General features: G+C 40.6%; 1 protein-coding gene and 1 long non-coding RNA gene across 2 annotated transcripts; both read right to left on the bottom strand.

The window, feature by feature from the left end:
* Window positions 1–1,425: 1,425 nt before the first annotated feature.
* LOC119722169 lies at window positions 1,426–13,655 on the bottom strand. Its single transcript, XM_038192215.1, has 10 exons — window positions 13,595–13,655; window positions 12,836–12,910; window positions 12,037–12,180; window positions 10,786–10,854; window positions 9,558–9,632; window positions 9,370–9,441; window positions 8,418–8,474; window positions 4,143–4,324; window positions 1,987–3,813; window positions 1,426–1,775 (listed from the first exon to the last, which is right to left on the bottom strand). The coding sequence occupies exons 1-10, from the start codon at window positions 13,624–13,626 to the stop codon at window positions 1,579–1,581; spliced, it is 2,730 nt and encodes a 909-aa protein (XP_038048143.1). The 5' UTR covers window positions 13,627–13,655; the 3' UTR covers window positions 1,426–1,578.
* A 1,744-nt stretch (window positions 13,656–15,399) lies between these two features.
* Window positions 15,400–20,760, bottom strand: LOC119722168. Its single transcript, XR_005270424.1, has 4 exons — window positions 20,689–20,760; window positions 19,089–19,157; window positions 18,280–18,351; window positions 15,400–15,486 (listed from the first exon to the last, which is right to left on the bottom strand). It is a non-coding gene; the product is annotated as an uncharacterized LOC119722168 (long non-coding RNA).
* Between the last annotated feature and the right edge of the window lie 5,899 nt (window positions 20,761–26,659).

The raw sequence follows: 26,659 nt of genomic DNA, 5'->3' as shown, positions 1-26,659 counted from the left end.
ACGAAATCTAACGACTGCAACAGTAAAACGAATGACAAAAAAACGCATTTGCTTTTTCAATTCAACGCCGATTGCTACACAAGACGAATTTTACAAATTTAGGACGAATTGGTATGCTAAAATTTGTTAATTATACTGAGCCTTAAATGAAATCTAGAGGTGGCTTTTTGAAATTTAAATTAAGAATTAAGCTTGGTAATGTTCGGGGACGAAATTAAAGTATCGATATATATAGGGAATTCGTGTGATACAAGTTTTAATATAACCGGGAAAACCTATATTACAAACATTATTTACAAATATTATAAGCCTACATTCCAAATTAATCATAAACTTTACAGTGGAACCCATTACCTCTAAACAAAAATTATATTGAAAGCAACCACACCACTAGGTGTACTGATGAACATACAAAATAGGCGTCTGGATATTTAGGTAATTTGAGTTAATGTTTTTACATTAAACTAGAAAACTTTAAGAACGAAACCATGAACTAGTTTCTTCCGCAATCCGCTCATTATTGCCCGTACCGAATTAACAGACAACCTAGATCCGAGGTGAGCTGACACCCCGTCATCATGAGGACTTACTATCAGCTGTTCTATCAACTGTTCTTGCGGAATTATTATCAACTGCTCTTGAGAAATTACTTTCAGCTGTTCTTGAGGAATTATTATTGTTAAGAATTCGTAAATACTTTAAAGTTCAAGCAATTCACTTTAAGTAAAATAGGCCAATAGCCCGTGATCGTCCTACGTATAGTCCCCCTTTTGTTGCAACGAACTTTTGGTCCCGCACATGGATTTCGTGCTGAAGTCCAACCACATTCCTGACCAGTGGAATGGCCATTGGAATTTCCTGCTGGACTTAAAGGGAAGATACAACATTTGCAAACATCACAAAACGAAATGATCATGAAATACCTTACTGGATTGTTAGGGAATGACAGTCTAAAGCATCCTGTAAAATCGTGGCTCCTGGTGTGCTATCATTCTCAAGAAAAATGGTATTTTTCCAACGCTGGTCGGCCGACCAGCGTTGGAAAAAACTGGGTTTTTTTCAAAACCTGCTTCTAATTTTTCATAATTAGTTTTTCATTGTTTTCTTTGCAATTGATTGCACACCAGTGAAAGGGTACAAGCCTGCTAGACTGATTCTCTGACCTTACAATTCCCAAAAGTCTATAAATTGCTCCGTTTCATCTTAAGTGGGGTCGGGGAATCAGACTACAAGAACATGATTGGTTTTCTTGGTTTTTCCAACATCTACAAGCCCAAAACGTGAAACAAGTTATTTTAACATTTTTTGCGATAACATAGTAATCCTCATAATCCATTTATTTCTGAAAATTTCAGCAAAAGCAAATGTTGTACATTCCCTTTAAAAGCGCTGGAATTCCTCAAATATTCTTTGCTATCAACTGTTCTTGAGGAATTAATATCAATTGTTTTTTAGATGTGACAATCAACTGTTCTTGAGTAATTACTATCAACTGTTCTTCAGGAAGCACTATTAAGGAGCCCCTTTGCACTGCATTCGGTTGACTCTAAATTGCATGTGAAACCTACACAATCAGGTCTAGTATTCAAAGTTGTATGTCTTTGTGTATGAATCCTGTTCGTCGTTGCCATCGTAGACATTGCTGTTCACCTCCAGCCCACGATGGCGAGGTCCACAACATGTAACACCAGCCCACGCCCCAGCGATGCACGATCCTAAGCGATGCAAGCAGCCATGACGCCATATAGCCTTCACGCCGGTCCAGATCAAGCTAGCTATAGCGATGAAAGCAGATGGAAAGATATCAGTTTTATTGTAACTAGACTTTTGTTATGTAATGTTCTGATTTTATAAAGCTCTTATGACCAAATTTTAATACCAAACAAAGATTCATTGTTTTGTTTTACTCAGAATATTATCGTCAGCTGCAAGATGTAAACAGATCGTTTGGATTCAACAACTAGGTAGATGGAAATAGATTCTTACCAATGACAAATACGATGACACTGAGGTTCATCAGCACAAGAATAACAGAAAGGACATCCTTTCTATTCTGGCTTGATTGAGCATCCTCGCTCGGCAACAGAAGCAGCGACGCAGCCAACAGGTTCAGGAAGATGGTACCAAGCGAGCACATCTGCAGACGATGCTCGGCAGCAACCTTCATGGGTTTGACGTAAGCATGCAGGAGCAGAAAGCCCACCGATATGACTATGGTGGCGAACATGGTGAAGTGATCGTCGGGCCCGTATAACAGCACAAACAGCGTCTGGACAATCTTACGCGCCAGCTCCAGAATCTCCCAGTACCAGAACCTTGGCTTGTAATTCTCACACAGGAAACTCTCCCAATTGAATTCAGCCTGACTTGGCGGCCCCGTTTGTATGATTTCATCGTCTGTCTCATCAGGCACCTCGTTTCTGTAACTGGCGACAGAACCGGCATTCAAACGACATCGACTAGCAGTATGGAGCAAATACTGATCCTCACTTTCCTGTCTACCACCGACAGCCCCGGTCTTCTTCCGTTTTCTGATGTTCCACCACAAGAGGAGAAACAACACCAAGGGAAACCCAACAACGTAGAAGAGGAAGACCTCAGCTGCGTAGTTGAATTGAACATGCTGCTCTGTTTGGCAATCGATCGAGTAATCAGCTCGAAGTCTGGTCACATTGAGGGTGTTGTTTTCGTCCACGTAAAAGACGTGACACCCAGAGGGCAATAACGTGATGATAACACTAGACAGGCTGGGATAGGAAATAAAGAGCAGTATCACCACAAACAAGTAACACCTCTGCTTGGTCTGCGATAGAAGAGCCGTTTGTTTCACAAAAGATGTTTTCTTTGCTTTCAGGTAACACATCTTAGATTTGTAAAAACACCAGGCTGCAAGCGGAACGAACACCACAAAACTAATGCCGGCCAAGAACTCAATGTAAATGTTAGGATAAGTGAAGTTGGGAACATAACATCTTGGACTGATAAACAACCGCATGATGTTCACCTCCAACAGTCTAAAGACAGAGCCAACGCTCGTTAATATATTCGGCCAGGCAATTTCATCCAGCGCTGAGAATATCTCCCCCATGACCTGGTAGAAACCCAGTAGGATCTTCCCTCGAGCAAGCAGCATGCTGACGGCAGACCGACCGCTTCTTCTGACCTTTCGCACCTGCCAAGCTATGATGATGACAATCAGAGCAATGGCCATGCATACAGCAATGACTTCAAGCAGGAACCACCACCATTTGGGACACTCGAAGCAGTGATCGAACCATGGGTAATAGTAAAGACTGCATTGGGAGCAAAGCCAACCCGTGTAGCCTTCCTCGCATGTTGCGTTGATACCGCCCAGCACAGCATTCACGCACGACTCACTGCGAGTACATTTATGCACTTTGGGTAACACGCCCCCAAACCGCTTGCTTGTGTTGTCATAGTCGAGATCTTCAGTGCGCACATTTTGGACAAATCGCTCGTAGGATAGGTAGTTATCATCCGATAAACCCCAGTCCCAGGTCCACCAGAAGCCAGGCAGTAGGTGTTGATATTCATCTGAGCAGTTGACTCCTTCAGTCGGACATGGATTGCATTCACCGAAGCGGTCAGTACGGTAGTAGTCATGCAGACACGGACAGGCTCGGAAGCCAGCGTGAAGGTTCTTATTGGTACCCGTAGGACACACCGTGCAATTCGCAGGACTGGTACCAGGGTGCGCCTCAGGCGTTACGTAGGTGCCATTGTTGCATCTCTGACAGTTGATACTTTGAGAGGGGTCAGCCACTTGCCCCGTCTTGATTTGGTAAAAGCCCCCTGTATTGCAAGGAGAAAACAAAAATCCGAGACAAACTTGGTTTAACATAATTATGACAAACTCATCTTTGGTCGGACATTTTACACAATCATGTAGCATACACCAAATGGAAAAGGGAAAACAGACAGACAACCCAAATATTGCCGCCAAACTTCAACTCCCCGCCTTTCAATCCATCTTCAAACACAATTGACTGCAACGATTTTCAATTTTCTCCCATGATGGCTAATAAGAAACACGTCATGATCAGAAACTTTGCAGTCACCTTCACTCCATGAATTAATCGAAGCTTTAGATTTACACTTGTCCTTGGAATTGGCTGTTTTACCTGGAGGGCATGCAGTACAGCTGTTGTTATACCAGGAGTTTCCGTATGTGCCCTGTGGGCAGGGCTTACAATCCCAATCCACAGTCTTGGGCTTGTCACACTTAAATCCCGAAATGCTTAATATGTCGGCCAGATCACGCGTCACATTTATTGACTGGGCGAATCCGTCACCAACTAATTCGCTGAAAAAGTAATGGCACAATAACAACATAATTATTAATCATCATCGTCAGTTTCTTAGTCATAACGTCACCAGCCTTGCTTCACTTTAGTGAGGTGACCTGCTACCTTATGGCACGAGCTTGTCAGCTCACTTGGCACGGATTTGACACGGGGTGAGACGTGTCAACCTTTTATTAAGGAATCCGAGTAGTGAACATCATTTTATGTAGCATAACCCATAGAGCTCAAGTCACATATGCCCATGTACTGTAGCTAGCTAAGGCAGTCGTATTACGCTCGAATCCTAATTATTTTGACACTCATTGTCGGCAAATCAGATCGATTCTCTGGGTAGATTTCGTGACGCTTTCCAACGCAATAATTACGGGGTTAATTTTGATTGTCAATGGATATGGTGCTACCACCAAACGTCTAGAGAAAAAAAACACGAAGGGTGACGGAGAGGGCTATGGAAAGAATAATGATAGGAGGAACAAAGAAGGACAGGGTGACAGGCGTATATTCTGTGTCACGAACAGCACGTTCTGTATGTACAAGCATGCATGAATAGAATGTGCAAACATGGCGGCCCGCATAGCGAACCCCAAATGGTGAGACCGCACAACCATATTCATTTCTCATCAACCCAGTATTATTACTGTCTCTCTCTCTCTCTCTCTCCCCCCCCCCCCCCCCCCCAACGCTCCCTTTCTTCCGTTGAGGGGGAAACCTGTGCGCAGAGCCCATACTAAAAGTTTGGGAGGGTACCGTGTTATGACCTACGCGAGTAATACCTTTACTATAATGCGATGGTCAGTGTGTGAGAAAGGATAACCACTGTGTGAGGGGATCCATTTGCGCGCTTATGCCACGGGGCAAGTACGGTAGGTACTCATTGTTCTAAAGACAGCATGACTCAAATGCAGCATTCACTCAAAGTGGTTTATCAATAGCCCGTAATCACATCGTACAATAGAGATACGTTGGCCGCATAATGACACTCCATAACATGCCCTTCCTTAAGATAAGGAGCAGTCGGTGCTAAATTTTGCTTGCTGAACTATCACATGAGACTGGGTGTAAACAGTGGTGATCAGTAATACTAATCTTTTAGAAACAATTCAGCAAAGAATATGAACGCTTTAACACTAGAACGTATTTGGAACAGCTTTAAATCTTTAACACAGCTTAGTAACAATTTAAGCTTAAGACGACCTGAGTAACAACAACAACTTTAACAATTAAACTGCAAGAGTGATCTTTCTATACTAAGTGATGACCTATGGTCTTAAGGATTTAAATCCCGGTACATACCGTTATTTCGTTTTACCGTTTTAAATTTTCTCAAAAACAAACGCAGCCAACGAACCATTGACTGTTTTGTCGTTTTACAGTTTTGTTAAACGGTCAAACGGTATTAAGTCACAAAAAACAATGACCTTTTTGTTAATTTTTTTTTAATTGTAAAAAGCGATAAACGGTTAGTTGCTTTATTTTTAGAGTGTTGTTTTTAATACAAAAACATGACAATGACAAAACGGTCAATAGTCTTATCGACCTTTTTTTGATTCAGGTTTGGCAATTAAGCAATACACCTTGAAATGTTAATGTGTCCTTGTGATCGATTCCCTGCGTTTCTCCTGAGCCGTAGACTAGGATGTCATCTGCGATCACTGCGATGTTTTCCAGGCCTTTTAGGCACTCAAGGAGCCTGCGCTGGAATTCTTCTGGTGCAAATGAGATGCCGAAGGGTATCCTCAACTAACGGTAGCGCCTGTAAGGCGTCCAAGCTTGGTGTGTCCACTAAAGTGGAACAGTAGGGCTGCAGTCTCAATAGAGGGAGGACCCAGGTATGTTGAGACCCATTAGTCCTAGGTGATAGCAGAGGACCTAGGGTATAGGAGACCCATTAGTCCTAGGTAATAGCAAAGAACCTAGGGTATAGGAGACCCATCAGTCTGGAGGAGTGGGAGCCAGATGTCGTTGAGGTGAAATCCGATGTCTTGTGTTGTGCTTGTACTGTGTAGTGCTTGCGGTTCTCGATGGCTTCTCGTATGCGTCTTGGGTGCAAGAACTGGATTGGGGCGATGAGTTCAGCCGCATCCCAATTAACTTTTTGCTCTTGATGCGGGAATGTGTGACAATGGCCCATTCGTCAAAATCTACTCGTCGTCCATGTGCTCTGTGTTCCATGAGCCTAGTGGGAAGGTTCCGACAAGTTTCCCAGATGTAGACTTAGCCGCATTCACATGGAATGCGGTAAACTCCCGGCTTGGGGGAGGAGTGCTGCTTGTCCTTGTGAGTGTGGAGGGTACCTTGGAGCTTGTTACCAGATGAGTGGTACACCTTGACACCGGCCTGTCGGAGGGTTCGTTGGAGATGATGAGAAGCTGGACCTATGTACGGAAGAGTGACTGCGTGCATTGTACAGGGTGAGTAAAAAAACCCGAAACCCAAATGTCGGGACTATTGTTTTAGTGAAGTTCTTCATGTAACACTTTCAAAATCTAGGATATGAAAGCCCAATTCTTGAGCTTTCTTTCAGTACAAGAATCATTCAAATCACTCGTGTAGTTTTTACGTTACGGAATTTTAAACAGAACCACCGTTTTAAAGTTATGTCCACGGATCACACACAAGGTGTGCGTTGTTTCAGCAAAACGAAAACCATTCACACACATCCCTATGTGATTTGTTTTCGTTTTGCTGAAAGAACACTTACCTTTTCGTGATCCACGGACAGAACTTTAAAACAGTGGTTTTGTTTAAAACTTGAAAATTACATGAGTGATTTGCATGATTCTTGTACTAAAAAATGCTTATTAATCGGGGTTTCATATCCTAGATTTTGAACGTGCTACATGCAGAACTTCACTAAAACAATGGTCTGAACATTTGGGTTTCGTTTTTTTTTTTTACTTACCCTGTATACATGTATGTACAGTTGTTCACAGCGTAAAGCACGTTGTCAATGGCGGAAACTCTGCGTGGAAATGTACAGTTTTATGGTTCGCTGACACAGCCTACCGTGAGTGACAGGATTAGTCTGTACTGCCGACGGATGTCTGGTGATCCGTTCTCAAAGATTGCCGAAGATTTTGCCGGTTCTTTGCGGTAATAGCGCTGGATTCATCTAATTTCTGACACCACGTTCTAAAGGATTACACCTCGGTAGTTCGAAGGTTCGATAATCCGAAGGTTCTTTATTCTGAGGGGTCATTAGTCCGAAGGTTCGTTCGTCCGAAGGTTCAATAGTCCACGGGTTCGATAGTCCGAAGGACCCATTAGTCCGAAAACAGAAGAAGGTTAAATAGTCCGAAAGTTCAAAAGTCCAAATAGACGATAGGGTTCGATAGTTCGAATGGACAATAAGGTTCGATAGTCCAAATCGGACAATAGGACCTTATTGTCGATTCGGACTACCGGACCTTATTGTCGATTCGCACTATCGGACCTATTTTCAATTCGGAATAATGAACCTTCGGACTAGCAAACCTTCTTTTAATTTTGGACAATTGAACCTTCGGACTAATTAACCTTAGGACTAATGAACCTTTGGACTATTGCATCAAATGTTCAGATTAACAAACCTTATTATATTTTCGGAGTAACGATCGACCCCCCTCTTGTGAGAATTTTGGGCCTTCGGACTATCGAACCTTCGGACTATCGGGCGGACCCCAGGCGGACACCCGTATTAAAGACGGCAGGACTCAGTAAAGCATTCACTGAAAGTGGTATATAACCTGTAATCACATCATACAATAGGGATACGGTGGCCGCATAATGCCACTCCATAACACTCATCAAGACCAAGTTTCAAACTGAAAGGCGAACACATACAGCCCCAAGTGTGTTCGCTGAGTGTGGGCATTCAACGGCAGTGACACCCAATTATTGTCCATCTCCGTCTCACTTTGGACGGTGGACGGGGACTTCCGCATAGAGGCAGCACCTGTTATGAATTAGGCTACATGTTAATAGAAAATGTGCGTTACATCAAAACACCAGTCTATCCCACTCGTTGTGCTGCATTGAGTCCCGCTACCAAATATCCAGGTTATAATAGTCAGATAATTTCACACTACCATACACCGTCATATCGATACTCACATTTTGAGGTCAGTTCTGTTTGTGACTGGTGCGAACTCCAAAATGTTCTCGATTGCTCTGAAGAAGAAAAACAGGAATACGATCTTTGATACTTTTACAATGGCAGGTAAGTCATTAACGACAGGTCAAGCCAGGTCTGTCCAGGTCACGTTAAGTAAGGTCATGATAGATCAGCTTAGAAACGATTGCAGTGTTGATCAAAGACATTTGAATAAAACGACTTTCTACAGATCACTCGTTTCGCCTTATTCGTGGTTCTATTCCGAGCAAGTGTAGTAACCGTTCATGCCCATTCAAATCCAGATGACCTTTGACCTCGAATATCTAAAGGAACGGCATCACCCCTACCGATCCCCGAGGCATCACTCCATCCACGTATACAAAATTCGGTCAAGTTAAAAAGACAGACAAATGACCTTTGACCTCAAAGGTCCAAAAAAGAATTGTGACTCCCACCCAAGGCTCACGCATTTCAGTTTCAAACCCATTGAAGCATGTTCACAGTTGTAGACCCCCCCCCCCCCGACAAAAAAAACCTAAACGGTTTATGAATTATTGGCAAAATCATTACAGACCTCAGTTGACTTGTTACCTTTGGCTTTTGACCTGAAATATATTGCATTTTGCTACTTAATTACCCTTTTGTCCCAGTTTTATGGAATTCAGGCGGACACTTAGGAAATAAAAAAACAGCAATTTAAAACCATTGTTCACACATTCATGGACATATAAGGGAATACCTGCATACAGAATGACTGGAAAGTGTCCCATCAGTACATCGTTTTTGCGACGTAAAAGCATCTATATTCATTTATATTTTCATCGTTTTGAAGCTTTCCGATTTCTTGTCCACCTAGGGAGTCTATAGTTCAAACGGATTTATATTAAAGATAGTTTAGGAAGGAGTAAGACATTCCAAACTTGCCTTTTCCTAAGCAAAAACATGACTTACACGTAACAGTGGTTATCCAGGTCTTGCCAGACAGCATCCGAAATCATCCTCAAGCGACTGCCGTACAATGATCTGAAATACCAAAGTAGTTCTCCAATTTAATGCTTTTCTGATAAGGCAATATCTCATAAATATTTATCTGCCCAATTGACACTGTAAGGTTGGAAGGCTGGAGCTGTAATACTCACACATATTGGAGAGTGTGGTTCATGGTCGCAAATGGCCGCTCCCCTATCGACGACAGTTCGGTCTGGAATATGTACCTAATATTCAAATATAGTCAAGAAAATTAACCCTCGTATAATGTAGTATATTACAAAAGCACTACTGGTTATAATGGGAACCGTGATGACAGGATTAATAATGAAGGTGAATTAAGCTTGTCTTTGTTTGTGCATTCCTGTGTTTATAATCAATTGTCTCTTTTAGATTATTATCCCAAATCATTGCTCAAACAGTTCGTCGACACTCTATTCATTACACCACATCATGCTGACGATGTTCAGCTATTCTAGACCGTTGACCCAACTCGGCCAGGAGATGTTGTCTATGCTCTGTTTCAATTATCTCAGTGTGTCAAAGAACTTCAATCTTGGATGATCTCTCATAAACTCTGGATGAATCCTGATAAGACAACTGCGTCTTCTCCCGCTCACTTCTGAAACGTCTCCAACACTACACTTTTAAGCTGCATGGTTTTGAAATTCATCCTCCACCTCGGTCAGAAACTATGTCAGTTTTTTCCATGACAATAAGAAATGTCTGATCACATCACTTAACTTTGTTGCTCCCTTAATTAACTGATATATCCGTAACCTTAGTCGGAACAGGAAATTTCTTGACCTAAATGCTTGCCACAATGTTGCCCGTGCCCTGATATTGTCGAAGGTGGACTATAATTGCTTGTTGTTAAACGGTGTCTTTAACAAAGACAAGGCAATGCAATATCTTTCAGACGCCAAAACGCATCCATACCTCTCCTCTGCTCAAACAATTACAGTTTCGCTCATTGCTTCACACTTACGAATCACTGAAACACTCTGCACAATTATATCGCCTGTCTTCTCACAATTCAGACCCGTCCTTACTGCTCCCCTTTTTCTGCTGGAAGAGTCCCTTGTCATCCACAATCACGTTAACATATATTCTGGTGACAGGGGCTTCTCCATTGAAATAGCCTACCCATCCCCGTCAAAAATTTTGGCAGTGTTTTGTCTTTCAAAAAGACTCTTAAGACCAACCTTTTCCCAGATCATGGCTGGCAGTCCTCTTTTTTTGTCTTCTCTCCCTGTTCCATTCTTTGTTTAGCGCCTTGTATCCTTTGACAATTTGGCGCTCTAATTATAGTAATATTTCAAAGCTTTGCTTTGATCCAACGAATGCAGACGTTTAGACTACCAATGTATATATACTCACAGATTTGCCAGTTGAGTCTCGTAAAACAGCCAGTCCACTAATGCAGTGAGTGGGTTGTCAAATATCATCCTAAAATGGTAATTATTGGAATTAAAATACTCAAAATTGGTCAAATCGGAGTTTTTCAGGTTTCAAGTTTTAGTTTAAAACAGTGTGATACGATTAAGGTTGTACTATATGTTAACACATCTTGATAGAACTTCACCATTCACACATACAAATAAGGAGAGATATGACAGGTTGCTTTGCGAAATGGATGTCTACGCAAAACAAGCTAGAATACGAAAATACAATCGGTTGCGATGAAGTCAACACAATCGACTTCAGTTGAGAAAGTATAGAAAGTTAAAACAATGCTCAGCGATAATCTTTGAAAAGCGCCATGAGATTAGGCCTTGGTTTGGATCCCGTTCCTCCTTCAAGTGTATCGTTTGGATAAAATAGGTTTTGTCGGCCAATTTCCTGAAATGTTCATCCCCTTTTGAAAATCGATCATTTTTTTTCGTCTAAATTTGAATGCACGTCTTTAATCCCATTTCAATTCGACGACAGTTCAATCGTTTTCATTGTCCGTGCATTCGGTTTTGAGAAACAGACGGCCAATTACGTTACCTGTGCATTCATATTCGCAAGCATACATTTTCTAAATTGCTTTCAGGTACAGCTAATTTGATTGACGGTTCGGTTAATGAAAAAGAAACCCCTTATTGTATCTGGTGCTGATGACATTAAGCTAGAGGTGAAATAGAATGGTAAATGCTTGAAATCGCCCTCTTAAAAGCGAAAAAGAAGTCTTGTAAAAAAATCTGAATGGACATAAACGAAAGTGCTGCTCAATCACTTCATTGATTGAACTGAAATGGAATCGAATGCTCATAGCGAAAATGAAACGCGTGTTCAGAGCGATTCTCAATTTCAGACGAAAATGAATTACCAATTTTCAGAAGTGAATGAACATTTTTGAAAATTGGCAGGGAAACCTATAATTGAAAGGAAAGAGACAGTCCGACAATGTTAGTGTACGCGTCTTGCAATGATTGTCTAGTAAGAACTGGATCATTCATGTTAAGACAAAAACGGCTTCACCCGACTGTGGAAAACAAATTGTCACTGGGGCAGATAGACAGCCCTTGCCCGTGTGCGTTATGACAATCGTGAGCCAGTCGCCAAGGCAACGAGTCAATCACAGTGACGTCACGGCATACGGCGACGTATAGTTTGGTATCAATTTGAAGGACGAACTCGACTCACAGTTCTTCTAGAGAGCGAAGTCCTGCAAACACCTTATCATGCAGGACACTGATTTTGTTCCGCTGTAAGTAGATATGTCGAAGACCAGTCTGCGACCGGAAAAGTCCAGTTGGAATAGAAGTCAGTCGATTGGACGACAAATCCCTAAAAATAAACGTAAATAACTAAATTTGGAAACAGTCGTCAGCGTTACAAACTGGTCCCTACTCTAAATCATGGAGAACATTCTATAATGGATTGAGCATTTTTTTTTGGGGGGGGGGGTACTATTACACAGGCAAAATATTAAAAGAATCGTCCTTATACGTTATACTTAATTTTCGTCATAATCGGATCCGGTGAAATTGGATGCAAAAAAAATTAAAATCATACATGTTTGATTTCATCCGGTCGCCTGGTATACGGTTATATCGGGCCGAATTTTCAGCTCACACCTCTGTACAATGGCCTGATGATCTGGTGAACCGGTAAAATTGGAAAGGCGTGCGCCGAGCTTTAACTACAGCACTATAGACTCGATGTCACCGGGAGCGACGGCCAGAATGAAGAGAGTGAACTCGTACCACGTGGTCTCTTATATACCCACGCGTCAGACAGACAGAGGGCGCTAGCCAAGCTTGCACTCTATGTACAAGGCATCAGGCTAGTAGACAATTAACATTATTATAGGATATACACTGTGATTAAAATAGGGCGCCCTAATCTAAGCCCACCCCAAATTTCGCTACAATATGTAGAAAACAAAGCATTATCAGAGATGATGGTCTTCATAAAGTTTTCTTTTAGCTGTTTTACTTACAGAGAATTTATTGTTGTGTTGTGAAACGTATCCTCTGGCAGGCCTGCAGAATCGATTTTGTTGTTGGAAAGTCGACTGAAATGGAGGATCAAAGATTGCAAATAAGTACGTATTTGCAATATTATTTTTTTTGCTCGTGGCTTAGGTGTGATTGATTGTTTTTTGTGTGTTTTACATGTTTGACTCTGTCTTATGGATCCCCAGTGGCAATAAGCCTTGGTGATTGTTCCAAACGAAATCAACCGTTCCTTGTTTCTTTTTCTTTGCACTGAAGTATGTTGATGTTGATTTAATCGGAATACAATTGAAATGAATTTGAAGTTTGAACCGTGTTTTTGGTATGCCAGAGAAGACAAACAACTCTTTTCAAAAAACAAAATCTGACAGTAAAATTAGGTTACGTCTTGATTTAAATGATTAAAATCTCATCTGTATTTGAATGGTTGTACGTAATCTGTAATTCTCACTTTGCTCAGTAGTTTCAAATGACATTCCATGGACAGCTATATAACAATAGGTACTTTTAGTAAAATATACATAACTTCTGATAGCATGGATCAATTTGAGTATTTTTTTTTATTCAAAGGAGTGGGAATAACATGCTCTGTTCAGACATACTTCATCTGTGTATCAATTTTAAATGTTTTTTTTAGGGGGGAAAAACAAATTAATCCGAGTCACTTCCTTTTTGACTCACACTATTGACACTTTTGTATCCGCCCATCTTAAAGAAGAAAAAGAACACTGAGATTCACTTACAGTGTTCCGATTTCTGTCGAATTTTCAAACATGTTGCTCGGGAGAAAAGTCAGCTCGTTTTTTTTCAAGTATCTGAAAATATTGATGGAAAGAGACAAAATGACGAATCACAAACGCTGGCAGTAGCATGATTGGCTGTTTTTACTTTATTTCGAAAGCTTTTGTCAAATTAGAATGGACTTGATCAGGTGATTAGTGATTAAAAAAATCTGACAACTGAGTTAGAACAAAGGGGAGACGTCATTCAGTTTTGTAATCAAAAGAAGTGCGATGCATCTTTCATATAATGTCGCTCTTGTGTAAACAAATAAAATACTTACAGCTCTGTGACACTTTTTACTCCATGAAACGCACCCGGATAGATCCGCTGTAGTTTGTTTTCGCTGAAAGAACTTTAAAACGTTCAAAAGAAATATTGAATGAACAACTTATCAAATTGCTGCAAACAATTTAAAGGGCCTTCTACTGAAATTCAAAACACACTAATCTCCCTTATGTTTATTCGCTTTTTCTAGGTAGGCCTATATGGCGGACACAATAGGAGGGGCGATATTTGCAATCGGTAAATGAAGGTTAATTCAATTAACAATTGTTGACTGCTATGATGTGGGTTATGATGTTTTGAACACCCGAGGGGCGCAGCCGGCATAGCACCCGATGGTGCTATGCGTCATATCCCACATCACAGCAGTCAACAATTGTTTTGTTATACCTCTGTCTTGGATTCTTTGGACTTTGAATACACGAAAACAAACAGCAGTAAACACAACAATCATGACAATCGAACGTCAATTCACAAGCATGTCGCGTATAGTGCCCGAAACAGCTGATCGTCTGCTAGTTCGCTGCTCCCACTCATGTGTGAAATAATGGTGAAAATAGCGTGGGTACCAACGGTACAAGCGTTTCACCCCGTACGTACCGTACGTACAAAATCAAAGCACACTCCTGGCCTGTGGGATATCATTTACGTGATATCCCACAGAGAGTGTGCCATGACTTTTTATAAACTTAACACGTGATCGTTCTAGGCCAATGAAAATACAGTATTCAAGACAGAAGTCTAACAAAAGCGTTTGACGTACCCCGTCAATCTATAGCGCCCTCCCATTGTGTCCACATAATTATGTTATCGAAATATGAGGTGAAAAGTCACGAAATTATGAGCTTAAGTCCGACCTTATGTAAGTGACATATTTATTTATCTAGATTCTGGAGAAAAAGAGTTTTCCCGTGGTATAATGTGTAGGGGTAGTGAGTTCAGTAATGGAAATATATACCATCAGCTTTCTTGAAGTACGTAGTAAAACTAATTCTTGAGGAAATGACATTTTATAATCCTGTTAGCCTACTTGTGGTACACTGAAATAAAATGAACAGTAAAGTAATAAAATGGGAAGGAAATAGGTTTTACGGATGTTTGACAGAACCCCAAAAATGGAGAAACTAAGGTAAAAGAAGACTTACAGGGGAAAAAAACCTTTCACCTGGGGGAAAAATCCCTTCAATTGTTGGCTTTGCCCCGTTGTACTGCAAAATGGCAATTTCCAACTTTAAGCTCATTTCGTTGCGACAGGTCACATTAAGTTTCAATAACGCACGTCTGCCATGGATTACCCGGGAGGGGGGGGGGGGTATACAAAAGGCTAGGGATAATCAAATGCCACTTCCACATGTGTTACTAAGCTTAACTTCAACACTGCTTTTATATCAAAGGGCAGCTGAATTTTCTGTTACATTACTTTGTAATGAATCTTTCTTCTGTAAGTCACGTCGGTCTTTTTCATACCACTACTTACAGAGCGTTCATGCGTTTGTAAGAAATATGCTCTTTCGTCGAATCTAGAAACACACCAGGTTGAATTTCCTCCACGTGACACCCAGTAAGTATTCTGAATAATACACAACAGAAACTTATGTCAACAATTCTTAAAAAGGCACTCATAAGGATCGAGGGGTGCGTACGGGGAGGGGGCTTGCCCCTCCCTCCCCCCAAAAAGGGGGAGGAAAACAAAAAAGAAAAGAAATAAGAGGTGCGAAGCCATATTGCTGTTAATTTGATGGGGGGTAGGGCAAATGCTCCCCTGCCAGGCGCGTACGCAGGGGGGGTGTTTTGGCTGTTAAACACCCCCCTTTGCCATGTAAAAATATGAGGGGAAAAGAGAGTTATGTGACCGAGCGCGGAACAATTACAAATTATGTGCATGTTCTCAACTTTAAGCTTTGAATACAGAAGACACTTAAGAGCAAGAGTATATAGGCCAATATGTATTTGAAACAAATGAAACAAAATATCCCCTTATAATTTAAAAAACTTCTGCTAAAAAAAACAGGGGAAAGTGGCCAGGAAACGCCTCAGATTGCACCACAGATCATCTACGATCCAAAATTTCCCGGGGCCCTTAAGCGGGCCCCGGACCCCACGCCGTAAGTGCTTCGCGCTCCGCGCTCGCATTGGTCCTCCGGCCAAATTAATCACGGGACATACCGTTATTTCGTTTTACTGTTTTGGATTTCCTCAAAAACAAAAACAGTAAACGAACCATTGACCGTTTTCTCGTTTTACAGTTTTGTAAAACGGTCAAACGGTATTAAGTCACACACACAAAATACTTTTTGTTGTTGTTTTTAATTGTAGAAAGCGATAAACGGTTAGTTGCTTTATTTTTAGAGTGTTGTTTTACAAAATCATGACAATGACAAAACGGTCAATAGTCTTACCGACCATTTTTTGATTTTAGGTTCGGCAATTAAGCAATGCACCGGAATGTTAATTAATGCGCCCTTGGGATCGACTCATTGCCTGGGCCCCGCTCCTTACATTTCGTTCTCACGACAAAATTTGCGAATTGGCTATTGAAGAGCCGCGTCGACTTGAACCCCAGTTTCCTTCAAAATGTCTGCAACTTCATCAAACGTCTTATTACCATCCTGTTTCCATTGTGAAAAGTAATGTCCTCCCTTGAAGTTTTCTAGCGCCATATTGCTTGGAACTCTTTAAGCCCCACCAACTTGACTGAATCGCATGAGAAAGGGGTCAGGGTCCGCGCCAGGAATCACATCACGCATTAATTATGCTGAGGTAACACTTCTTCGTGTAAAACATGTAATGGTCCCCCTCCACCCCCTTGCCCACCGCCACAAAATGCACCACGGACTGTTAACCATGACACTGGAATAAAAAAAAAGTCTGTATTTGTGTAATCTGTAAAACAAAAATCATTGATCGTTATGCTATAATGAATTTTACTAAACTTATAAAACGGAGAAACCGTATTTATCTTAATACCGCTTGTCGTCTTATAACACTATAAAACGACAAAACGGTCGATGATTCGTTTACTGTTTTTGTTTTTGAGGAAATCCAAAACGGTAAAACGAAATAACGGTATGTCCCGGGATTCAAATTCCCTCTATGCTATAATTTCACCCTAGCGGTGCCCCCACCATTTTGTACCTTAAGTGGCATAAATCCCTTTCCAAAATAGAAAATTGTGAAAAAATACGGAGATGGAACATGGTTCTCAACTTTGAGTACGTAACAAACTTTATAAACAACAAAAAAAACATAACAAATTTAAATGGAATTTTCGATGTTTAAAACGTTTTCTAAACGGTGGAAGTGGCCAGGAATCGCCTCAGATTGCACCACAGAGCATCTAAAATCCCATTTTTTCCCGGGGCCCTTAAGCGGGCCCCGGACCCCACGCCGTAAGGGCTTCGCAGGTCCTGGACCCTTCATTACAATAATTCTAGGCCCCCCGGCAAATGGCAGTCTGAATCCGCTCCTGTGACCAGAGCGCATATGTATCCTGTATCTGAAGTTTGGCCTTAGGGGTGGGGGCGGTTTACACAAAGATTCCCAACGGATGAGAATCATGAGATCCAGGGGACGAAGCTGAGTGATTTTAGACAATAACAAGAACAGATCCTAGCACTTCCGCAGCCCGTGTCACTTTTTTTCTTGAATTTCTTCTTTTTTTTGGTTTAAATGCTGTTGAGGGAGGGGACTGCCCACATTGACCCCTTTACTCATATGTTCATCATACTCTTAAGACACAGAACACTTTTTTTCCCGATTTACTATGCTTTAGCTCAAAAAGATAACTGATGGTCGTGGGTTCCCGGCCCTTCGAGTTTAACCCGTCCAAATATACCCTCTTTTATTTCTGGCGCCAACATAAACTCCTGACTTTTATTTAAGCGTAAAGTTTAGCCCACTGATACTATTTTTTATTTCTGGCGCCAACACAATTTACCATCTTCATTTCTAGCGTCATAAATGACGACATCCAATTTTGAAACACCCCCCTTGAAAAAATCCTGCGTACGCCACTGTCCCCTGCCCACGCTCAGAAAATGAAAAATGGAGAATTTGTTTAAAAAGCGAAGAATTTTGAAATCCTGGCGACGACCATGCCATTGATAATTAATTGATCACCAATTTTTATTTTCACTGGACATGTACCCCTATATTAACCTTGTATGCTGATGCCCCTCTTCATGCATCTGATGTAGTAGCCACGAACGCTTATGCAAACTTTCAATCTACTGTTAGTCAGCGCTAGTTTACTTTTTTATTTGATTGTGTCATATTGAAGTTCACTTTTACGATTCGAAATAATTTTTCTTTTGAAAACACATCACCGTAATGTTCCATCAAGAGTCACTGGATCAATGCTTACAAAACAATCAGCTTGGGGATTCTCCCAAAGGTATGTGGCCGCAACACCTTCAAGTGACAAAATTCCATCCATCTGTTTAAACGAAATTAAAAACGAAAGAAGATGCACCAAAACTCTTGTTCAGTAAATAAGCCACTATACATAAGTGAAAAGAAAATATAAAATTTACTACGAATGTTTAGGTGTGTTTACTGATAAGACCTATAACTTCGGGTTTGATGGCGTCACAGCATTAGGTAGCCCAATGTCAATATTGTACTTGATATCATGTGGGCCTTGAACATCGACACAAGGATACGGATTAAATGGTGACTTTAATTTCAAAAAAGACAATTGATCAGTTTCATATTCTCCCCTTGAAACCTCGCAAAGTCGTTTGCCCAAATCCTAAAATAGTATCTATGGGCAATTGAGTAAAATTTTGGCGAATCGTTTTAGATTCAAAAAAGTTCAATTTTCTTTGACGTGCCGCTCGGGAGCGTCATTTCGGATGATGACGTCATAATATCGTTGTTTGTGCTTGCCATCCCTCACTAAACATTTTATAATTTGTTTGTAGTAAAATGCTTCTGTTTTTACGTTACATTCGATTCTCATTGCATTTCCCGTAACATCGAAACTAAAAGTCAATTGTCTGTGAGCTCGGGGATCCAAACTGATACCCTAAGCAATGTCCCACACAATGCGAAGAAAACTTGCTGATCAGAAAAAAAAAGGAAATGCGGAAAGAAATAAAGATGTATTATAAGAATTATGAAATGGTGATCGGGTTGTCAACCAAAAGGGAAACCGTAGATGTTTGTACTTACAAGTCCAAGACTTGTAATCCTTCTGTGTTGTCTGGTCCTAGTTCTTCAAACTTGGTCATAGACATACGCCTAAAAATTAAAATCGGAGACAGGTCAACATCCACTCAGCAAGTGGCGAGAAATTAATCTTTCTGCCTAATAGCTTAACTGATATTTAGGATAAAAAACTAATGGTCGACTAACTAATATGATTCTAATATCGCTATCTTGCACTCTTCAGTCTGTTCTATAATACTCTTATTTCTGTCAAGATTGGAATAATTGAAAAAAGCCCAAAATAGTTGATTGTAATCTTACACACAATATTGATTTCAAATGGATGCGAACCCCTCAATTAAAGTATGGGATTTATCCTCCTTTCGGACTGAGGCGCTTGTATGTTGAAAATTCTAGCTCACAGTAGTAGGAAATAAAATGCCCTAGCATCCAAATCTTTTCAGTGCAAAAGCGAAATGTTTACACCACACCACACCACACCCCACCCACACACACCCATACTTGTTTCACATGACTAGTGTGGACTTTCCATTGCTTTCGTGTAGTTAAGAAAAACCAGTGAAAAAACTCATTTTTCTCAAACTGTGAAAACTCTTTCAACCCAATTTTTTTTCTATGATTCCCTTTAGTGTTTCTCTTCATTCTGCTACAGATAAACCTAACCCAAAAATGCCTCTAAACCTGTTTTCCAGAAATGGGGAAACACTGTGTGGACGTGGGGTAAGTCCACACAACGTCGGTGCTACCTACATTATGTGGACGTCTTTTGTTCGGAAGTCCACACTGCGTATGTAAGACAAACTCACCACACCACGAAAAAACACCCACGCTTACATAGGCATAGGAGTGGGGTACTTCCTTTGTTCTCGTGTACTAAAATTTTGCAACATTGCACACTTATGTCAAAATGCTCTTATTTTAATCATGGTTAATTTCCTGGGCTGAAATTCGGACTTAATATCCCTTTTCTAAAACTCTTCCATTGCGACAGATCAACCAACCTTGGAAATTCCTATTTTTTTGAGTAAAATCCATAGATCTATTTCGTGAAAAACTTGTGGGGTACCAAAACGGTACCCCGCAAGTCGGTGGGCATTCCTTGTGGGGTACGTCCCATTGTTCCGGTACCCCACAAGGCAGTGTTTGTACACGCACCACACCACACCACACCACACCACACACACACACACACCCACACACACACATACTTGTTTCACATGACTAGTGTGGACTTTCCATTGCTTTCGTGTAGTTAAGAAAAACCAGTGAAAAAACTCATTTTTCTCAAACTGTGAAAACTCTTTCAACCCAATTTTTTTTCTATGATTCCCTTTAGTGTTTCTCTTCATTCTGCTACAGATAAACCTAACCCAAAAATGCCTCTAAACCTGTTTTCCAGAAATGGGGAAACACTGTGTGGACGTGGGGCAAGTCCACACAACGTCGGTGCTACCTACATTATGTGGACGTCTTTTGTTCGGAAGTCCACACTGCGTATGTAAGACAAGCTCACCACCACACACACACCCACCCACCAACCACACACATGTACCACACCACACCACACCACACCAACCAAACTAGAAAATGAATTGTGGCTTACATGTAGTTAACATTTTTCGGTCCTGCAAACCCTCTAGGTTGTATTTCCGATATTGAGTTTTCATCTAAGTTTCTGTCGAAGGGAACAAAATAACAAACACATTAAATATGAGAATACATTGAATGGTACATGTATATTCGCATTTGGAGTGAGCAAAGCGGTAGGCGTCACACACACGGAGATGAATGATGTCCTTAACTGTTGTGACTGTCAAGCATTAAAGCGTTCGTGAGATGATTTTTCTTATAAATGGAGAGCTGGATATCGTTTAATCAGAATTTCGGGAACAAATCCCCTTATGATCCCATAGCATATTATCATCGACCATGATCACAGAATGGCCAGTCTTAAGTTTCGCTTGATCAGACTGAGGCTCATTGGCGCCAAGCCAAATGGGGCCAATTTTACATTTAATCAAAATTTTAAGAACAAGAAAGAAACCAGTTTTGCTTGATAGCTTGGCACTTGTAGATAATAGAATAAAAGAGTGATTTTAGATCAGACTAGTTAAGATCGGCGAGAAAAGCGCGGAAGGGGCGCGTCCGTCACCCACTTCCTGTTCCTTTTCCGGCTGATAACGTTGCAACGCAACGATAGAGAAGAAAATGAAAACCGTATTATATTGATGCCTTGGCACTTACAGAACATGAAAATAATTATAACTAAAGAGTGATTTTAGGTCAGACTAATTAATTTGTACATTTTCACTGTAATCGTCGCTCAGCTCTTTTTAAATCGTGCCAAATTTCCCTGACAGGTTTGTTCATGTCTTGCAGTTATTTTGACACCAAGTTGATGAAAATAGGGGGCATACGTACGTTTGTCACAAAATGTCAATTTTCCAACACAGGTAGGCGTAACTTTGCCCATTGATAATTTACATGTACATGGGTCATTCCAGGTGCAAAGTGTGACATTGTTAAAGTTAAATATGTTTGGGTGCAAAATATTTTCTTTAACCTTTGCAGTATAAATTTGTAGGACTGGTTGATCTTATATCTTCATTTTCGGACTTGATTTTCTTCTTACATGACGAAAAACCTGGTTTCACGTGTAACATGGACACCGTTCCAGTTACACGTGAAATTGGTGACTTATTTGTGCCATATATTTCTGTTGGTTTTCATCTAAAACGTCAAACTTTCATATATAGATAAAACAGTGAAGATTCTTGTGTCTATTATCAACATTTCAATTTTCAATGAGAAGGCTTAAGAAATGCAGCGTACATAAGTTGCTAGTTTTTTGACGTGTAACAAGACAGTGTCCCCCAAAATTAATGTCCATTACAGTGTGAAGCAAAATATCATTTTGTGCCATAAATCTGTTAGCTTTCTTTGAACATTTCTAAATTATTTAACTTTCATAAGCTAATAAATGACACTTAATCTTCTATATTTAGACATTTTCAGATGGATATATTGCACAAAATAGCGATTATTTCAATATTTAGAGGTTGAAGTCCCCATTACTCGTCACGTATGTTTCAGCCGCTCATTTAGCATGCGCGCATGCGCACTCAAAGTATGAAATACTGATAATTAGCAAACATGGATGCCTGCTGTCGCAGTTTGACCCACTGAAGTATCGGTCAACATCACGCTCGAATAACTTTTTATAACGAAATATTTTTTTCTTTCCACGTGGACAGGAATTTAAGGCAATCAATGTCACATTTGCAAACCTTTGCGTATCATTAGCAGAGAGTATTTGCTGCCAAATTTTTGTTTGTCCGTGTCGTACAAAAGCATTGGGTCTCAAATTCAAAACAGGCGACAGTTTAGGGGATAACGCTTAAGTTTTGCCGAGTATCTGTAAACTTGTCTTCACTGACAAATGATGAGGGATGCCACGGCACGTGCGATGTATAAATATCATTTAAGTCAGTCGGAAACCGTTTGAATGGGAAAAGTAAGGTCTCACGTGATACGTTTTTACGTTGAATGTAACGTTATTGTGCACGGCGTCACTGTACACGGACCCCTGGATCTGACCCGTAAACATGGCTAGAAACGCCACGCTCCGTTTGTATTCTCTGGACTGTACTTTCGATCGACGCGTTGGAAATGTATACATAGTCGAAACGATTTACAACTGACTGGTTCCCGCCCCTAAAATGCAGTTAAGTACGATCATAGAGGGCACTGGAGACCAGTCTATTTGTGCACGAAGCATTCAAAAGGGGTTTACTCGAAAAATGACGATTTTTATAAGCTACAGGTTTCCTTCTTACATTAAATCACCTGTGAAATGGAGATGATCTATCATCCTTTCCGATGGTACTACGGCTGATCTGAGGTAAACCCGGCAGATTGTCCAAATGTCACAACCAAACTCAAAAACACACGATGTTTTTCTGTTTCATTTTGTAAGGTTTTGTCCATAAGGCCAAAAAAACCAAAAAAAATTCGGTCTCTGGTCAGACCAAAGTTCCGGAATTGACGCGGCGACGCGGCTTTTTTTTTTTTTTTTTTTTTTCTTCAAGCTTGGATTGTACAGACAAGGTGGGGTTTTTGCTTTTTTGGTGTCCTCATGTACATTGGTGTCCTCCATAATTTGCCTTGGTGCTCTCGATCATTTGCCTTGGTGCAATTTCCCATTCCTTGGTGCTCTTAGGTAGAAAAAATTGAGGAGGTGCAGCAATAGAGGGCGCTGTTGGAGCTACCGCGGAACATTTTGGAAAAAAAAAAGATTGACGCGCATGATTAAAATCGACGCGCGCACTGACCAGAGACCGACTTATTTTTTTTTTATTTGCCTAAAAACGTATTTTTTTTATACATTTGAAAAAGATTTTAGCGCCGTTACCACACTGTAGAGACAATATATATCTTTTTTCACTGGTCTACTGATAATATTTGGTTTGATTCATCTTTGTAGTACGTTTGAAAAGGATACACTTTAAGACATGAAAACCAATCGTTCAGTGCGTCGTCTACTAGCGCTGTTTGCATGCCGACGACGCGGAGGAAGCTATTGCGCATGCGTGAGAAGACGAACTAAATGCACGCACGGTCTATGGGGCTGAAACATACGTGACGTGAATTCAGTAATTTTTATGTTCCATATAATCTTAAGTGTTTCATTAAAATGTCTCAGTTTCTTGAGTATGTAATCTTATCAATTACTTTATTATGAAATAAATGAATTTCAAACTTTTGAAGTGTAATCATGGAGATATTTTTAACCAAAAAAGACGTGTAACGTGTAACGGGGACACCAAATTTGGTGTCTCCGTTACACGTGAAACAATGTTTTTCATCATGTATGAAGAAGATAAATTTGTTTTTTACGATTCATGTTTTGAGTGACAAGGACAAAATTAAAACATGACAAAAATAAAACCATTTACATTGATGCCTTGGCAGTTCAGTGTAGAAAATGAAAATGTATTTTAAGAGTGTACTAGATGTACAGATGTTTGAGTGTTATTTCATCAGGGATATTCAACTTTCGCGTACAAAAATAGTTATTATTTGAAATGCACAGGTAGCTGGAGCTGACGAGTTAACAAAAACAATAGCATCCATTAGTTTGGGGCTTGAGGCTGATTAAAAAATTGAATAGCGACGATGTAAGCGAAAATATACATGGAGAGGCGTAGTGGCCGCCCCCTCCGTCCTTTTCGAGCCTTTCTTAAGTTAAACAGTTTGACTTAAAATAACTCTTTAGTTATATTTTCATGTTTCACATGGAAATGTAAATGGTCCCATCAAAGGCAACTGGCCTTCAATTCTTATTTCAAGCAAGTTTCCATAGCCAATTTCACGGAAGACGGATAGTGCCACCAGGGCGGATCCAGAACACAATTTTGGGGGGGGGGCCAAAAAAAATTTGGTCCCCCAAAAAAGTGGGTCCAAAAAATAACGGCGTGGGCCCCGAAACATTTTTGGATTCTAGATGCTCTGTGGTGCAATCTGAGGCAATTTCTGACCACTTTAACCAATGTTTTTTTGTGGAAAAGATTGCCTGCCTTTATTGCGATGTCACATAAAAAAAAAAAAAATTGGTTTCGTTTGGGGGGGGGGGGCATGGCCCCCTTTGGCCCCCCCCCCCCCTGGATCCGCCCTTGAGTGCCACCCAATGAGTGTGAAAATATTTTTTTGGTGCGTGTGAAAATATTTTTTTGTACAGCAGTCGCCACTTATTATGTGGCGGCCGTCAGATAATAAGTGTCAGCCGCCACATAAGTCGTCATAATAAGTGGCGGCCGCTGTACAATAAAACATATTTTCACACGTACAAAAGAATATAGGCCTACCACACTTTTTTATGTGGCGGCCGCTGTACAAAAAAAATATTTTCACACGCACCCAAAAAATATATTCACACTCATTGAGTGGCACTATCCGTCTTCTGTACAATTTCACAGAAAAACAAATTACAATTATTTCATAATTATTCTTGAACAAAACACACAAAAAAACAATCTGTATACTTACATTCTTACTAGGTTATTACATTTTTTGAACGTATCTGTCTCGATGATTTGCAGTCTGTTCCTGCTAAAATCACTGTGAATAAAGTTAAAGTTGAGGTTTTGTATTTTTTTCTACGTGAAAGAATTTACTATTGTTGTAAAAAAAGTTATACAGTCGTTTTTCTACTTTTGGGTTCTCTTTTGGACTAGTCTCCAATATTTTTTTTCTGACGAAGTACATTTTGAAAAGGAAAATGTACGCTTCTTCATACACAAAGATCTTTTCGATAAAATCTTTAGAAGAGAAATTTTGGCCAGATTTTCGACTCGCCCTTTGACATTATTTGGATGGTTTGTAGAAAATCGCGGGAGCTGCGAATCGACGATAAATTTTCTCCTCGGTACATCACTCCTACCGTGTGGATTTGAACATTTTGTTCATACACTACTGTCGTATAAACTCTTCCATAGGACGTTTGTTGAATCAAAATAAGTAGTAGAGTCTCTAATTTTTGAAAATTTGCTGATGAATGACCGTATGTTTGTGCCTAGTTCCGGATCGGGCGTAGTCTGAGCATCACCCATTATCCACGGAGCCATCTCCTGTCTAACGTCTGATTTGTCAAAGCATGCAGATTTATGCAAGCCGCGCGCCAGCCAATCGGATCGGAGTCGACTTTACTAAATCGTGACGTCATTTTCATCCCAAAATCAGGACTAATGCTGTGATTGGTCAATTCGAATGCAGCGTTTTGTAATACAACAACAGCTGGGAGCGCATTTGCGTAACACGATACCGAGCGCCGCGCGCCGTAATTGGTCAATTCGAATGCAGCATTTTGTTATGCAACAACAGCCGGGAGCGCATTTGCGTAACATGATACCGAGCGCCGCGCGGTGACATTTAAAAAAAGAAATCCATGGCTATGACGCGCAACGGGTGAATGACCGAAGACCCGATAGACCTATAGAAAGCGCCTGCTGATTGGTCAAAATCTAGGAAGGCAAGAGGCGGGGTCTTGCCTAATTAATTAGCAAATCTGTTCGCGCATAATAGACTAGATCGCGCGTGCACTTACGACCCAACTACACGCGCGTTAATCGATTTTTTTGTGACCTATTCTGTGCCCGTGTCAAATGTTTTCGGTCCGTGTGTGAGTTCGTGCCGTTGCGCTGCAGACGAAAGTTTCAAAATCATTTGCGTTTTTCTCTTTTTTAAAATTTTCAGGAATTCTCTTGAATGATCACGATTTTTGGTAAATCAAATAATATTTTATCAGAAATGTGTTTGATTCGGGGTTTTTCTGGCTGAAAAACTAGTTTTCTCGCGCGATTTTTTTTTCGCACGAAGCAGTGTTTAATCGATTCAGAACTGATTGAACCGATCCGGAACTAGGAAACAGGGCATCGGTGACGTCGTCAAGTCAAATTAAAAGGAGCTTAAGTTTGGAAAATTATATTGTAGCATCTCCATCACGCAAGGTAACATTTTAATCAATGTCACTTGAATTCGCAGAGTAGTTGAGCTGAAAGCAGCCTTAGTGATATCCG

Source organism: Patiria miniata, unplaced genomic scaffold (assembly GCF_015706575.1).
Source record: "Patiria miniata isolate m_02_andy unplaced genomic scaffold, ASM1570657v1 HiC_scaffold_14, whole genome shotgun sequence".
Taxonomy (NCBI): Eukaryota; Metazoa; Echinodermata; class Asteroidea; order Valvatida; family Asterinidae; genus Patiria; species Patiria miniata.
The sequence above is the reverse complement of the archived record's forward strand: the minus strand, read 5'-3'. Positions and strand labels throughout refer to the sequence as shown.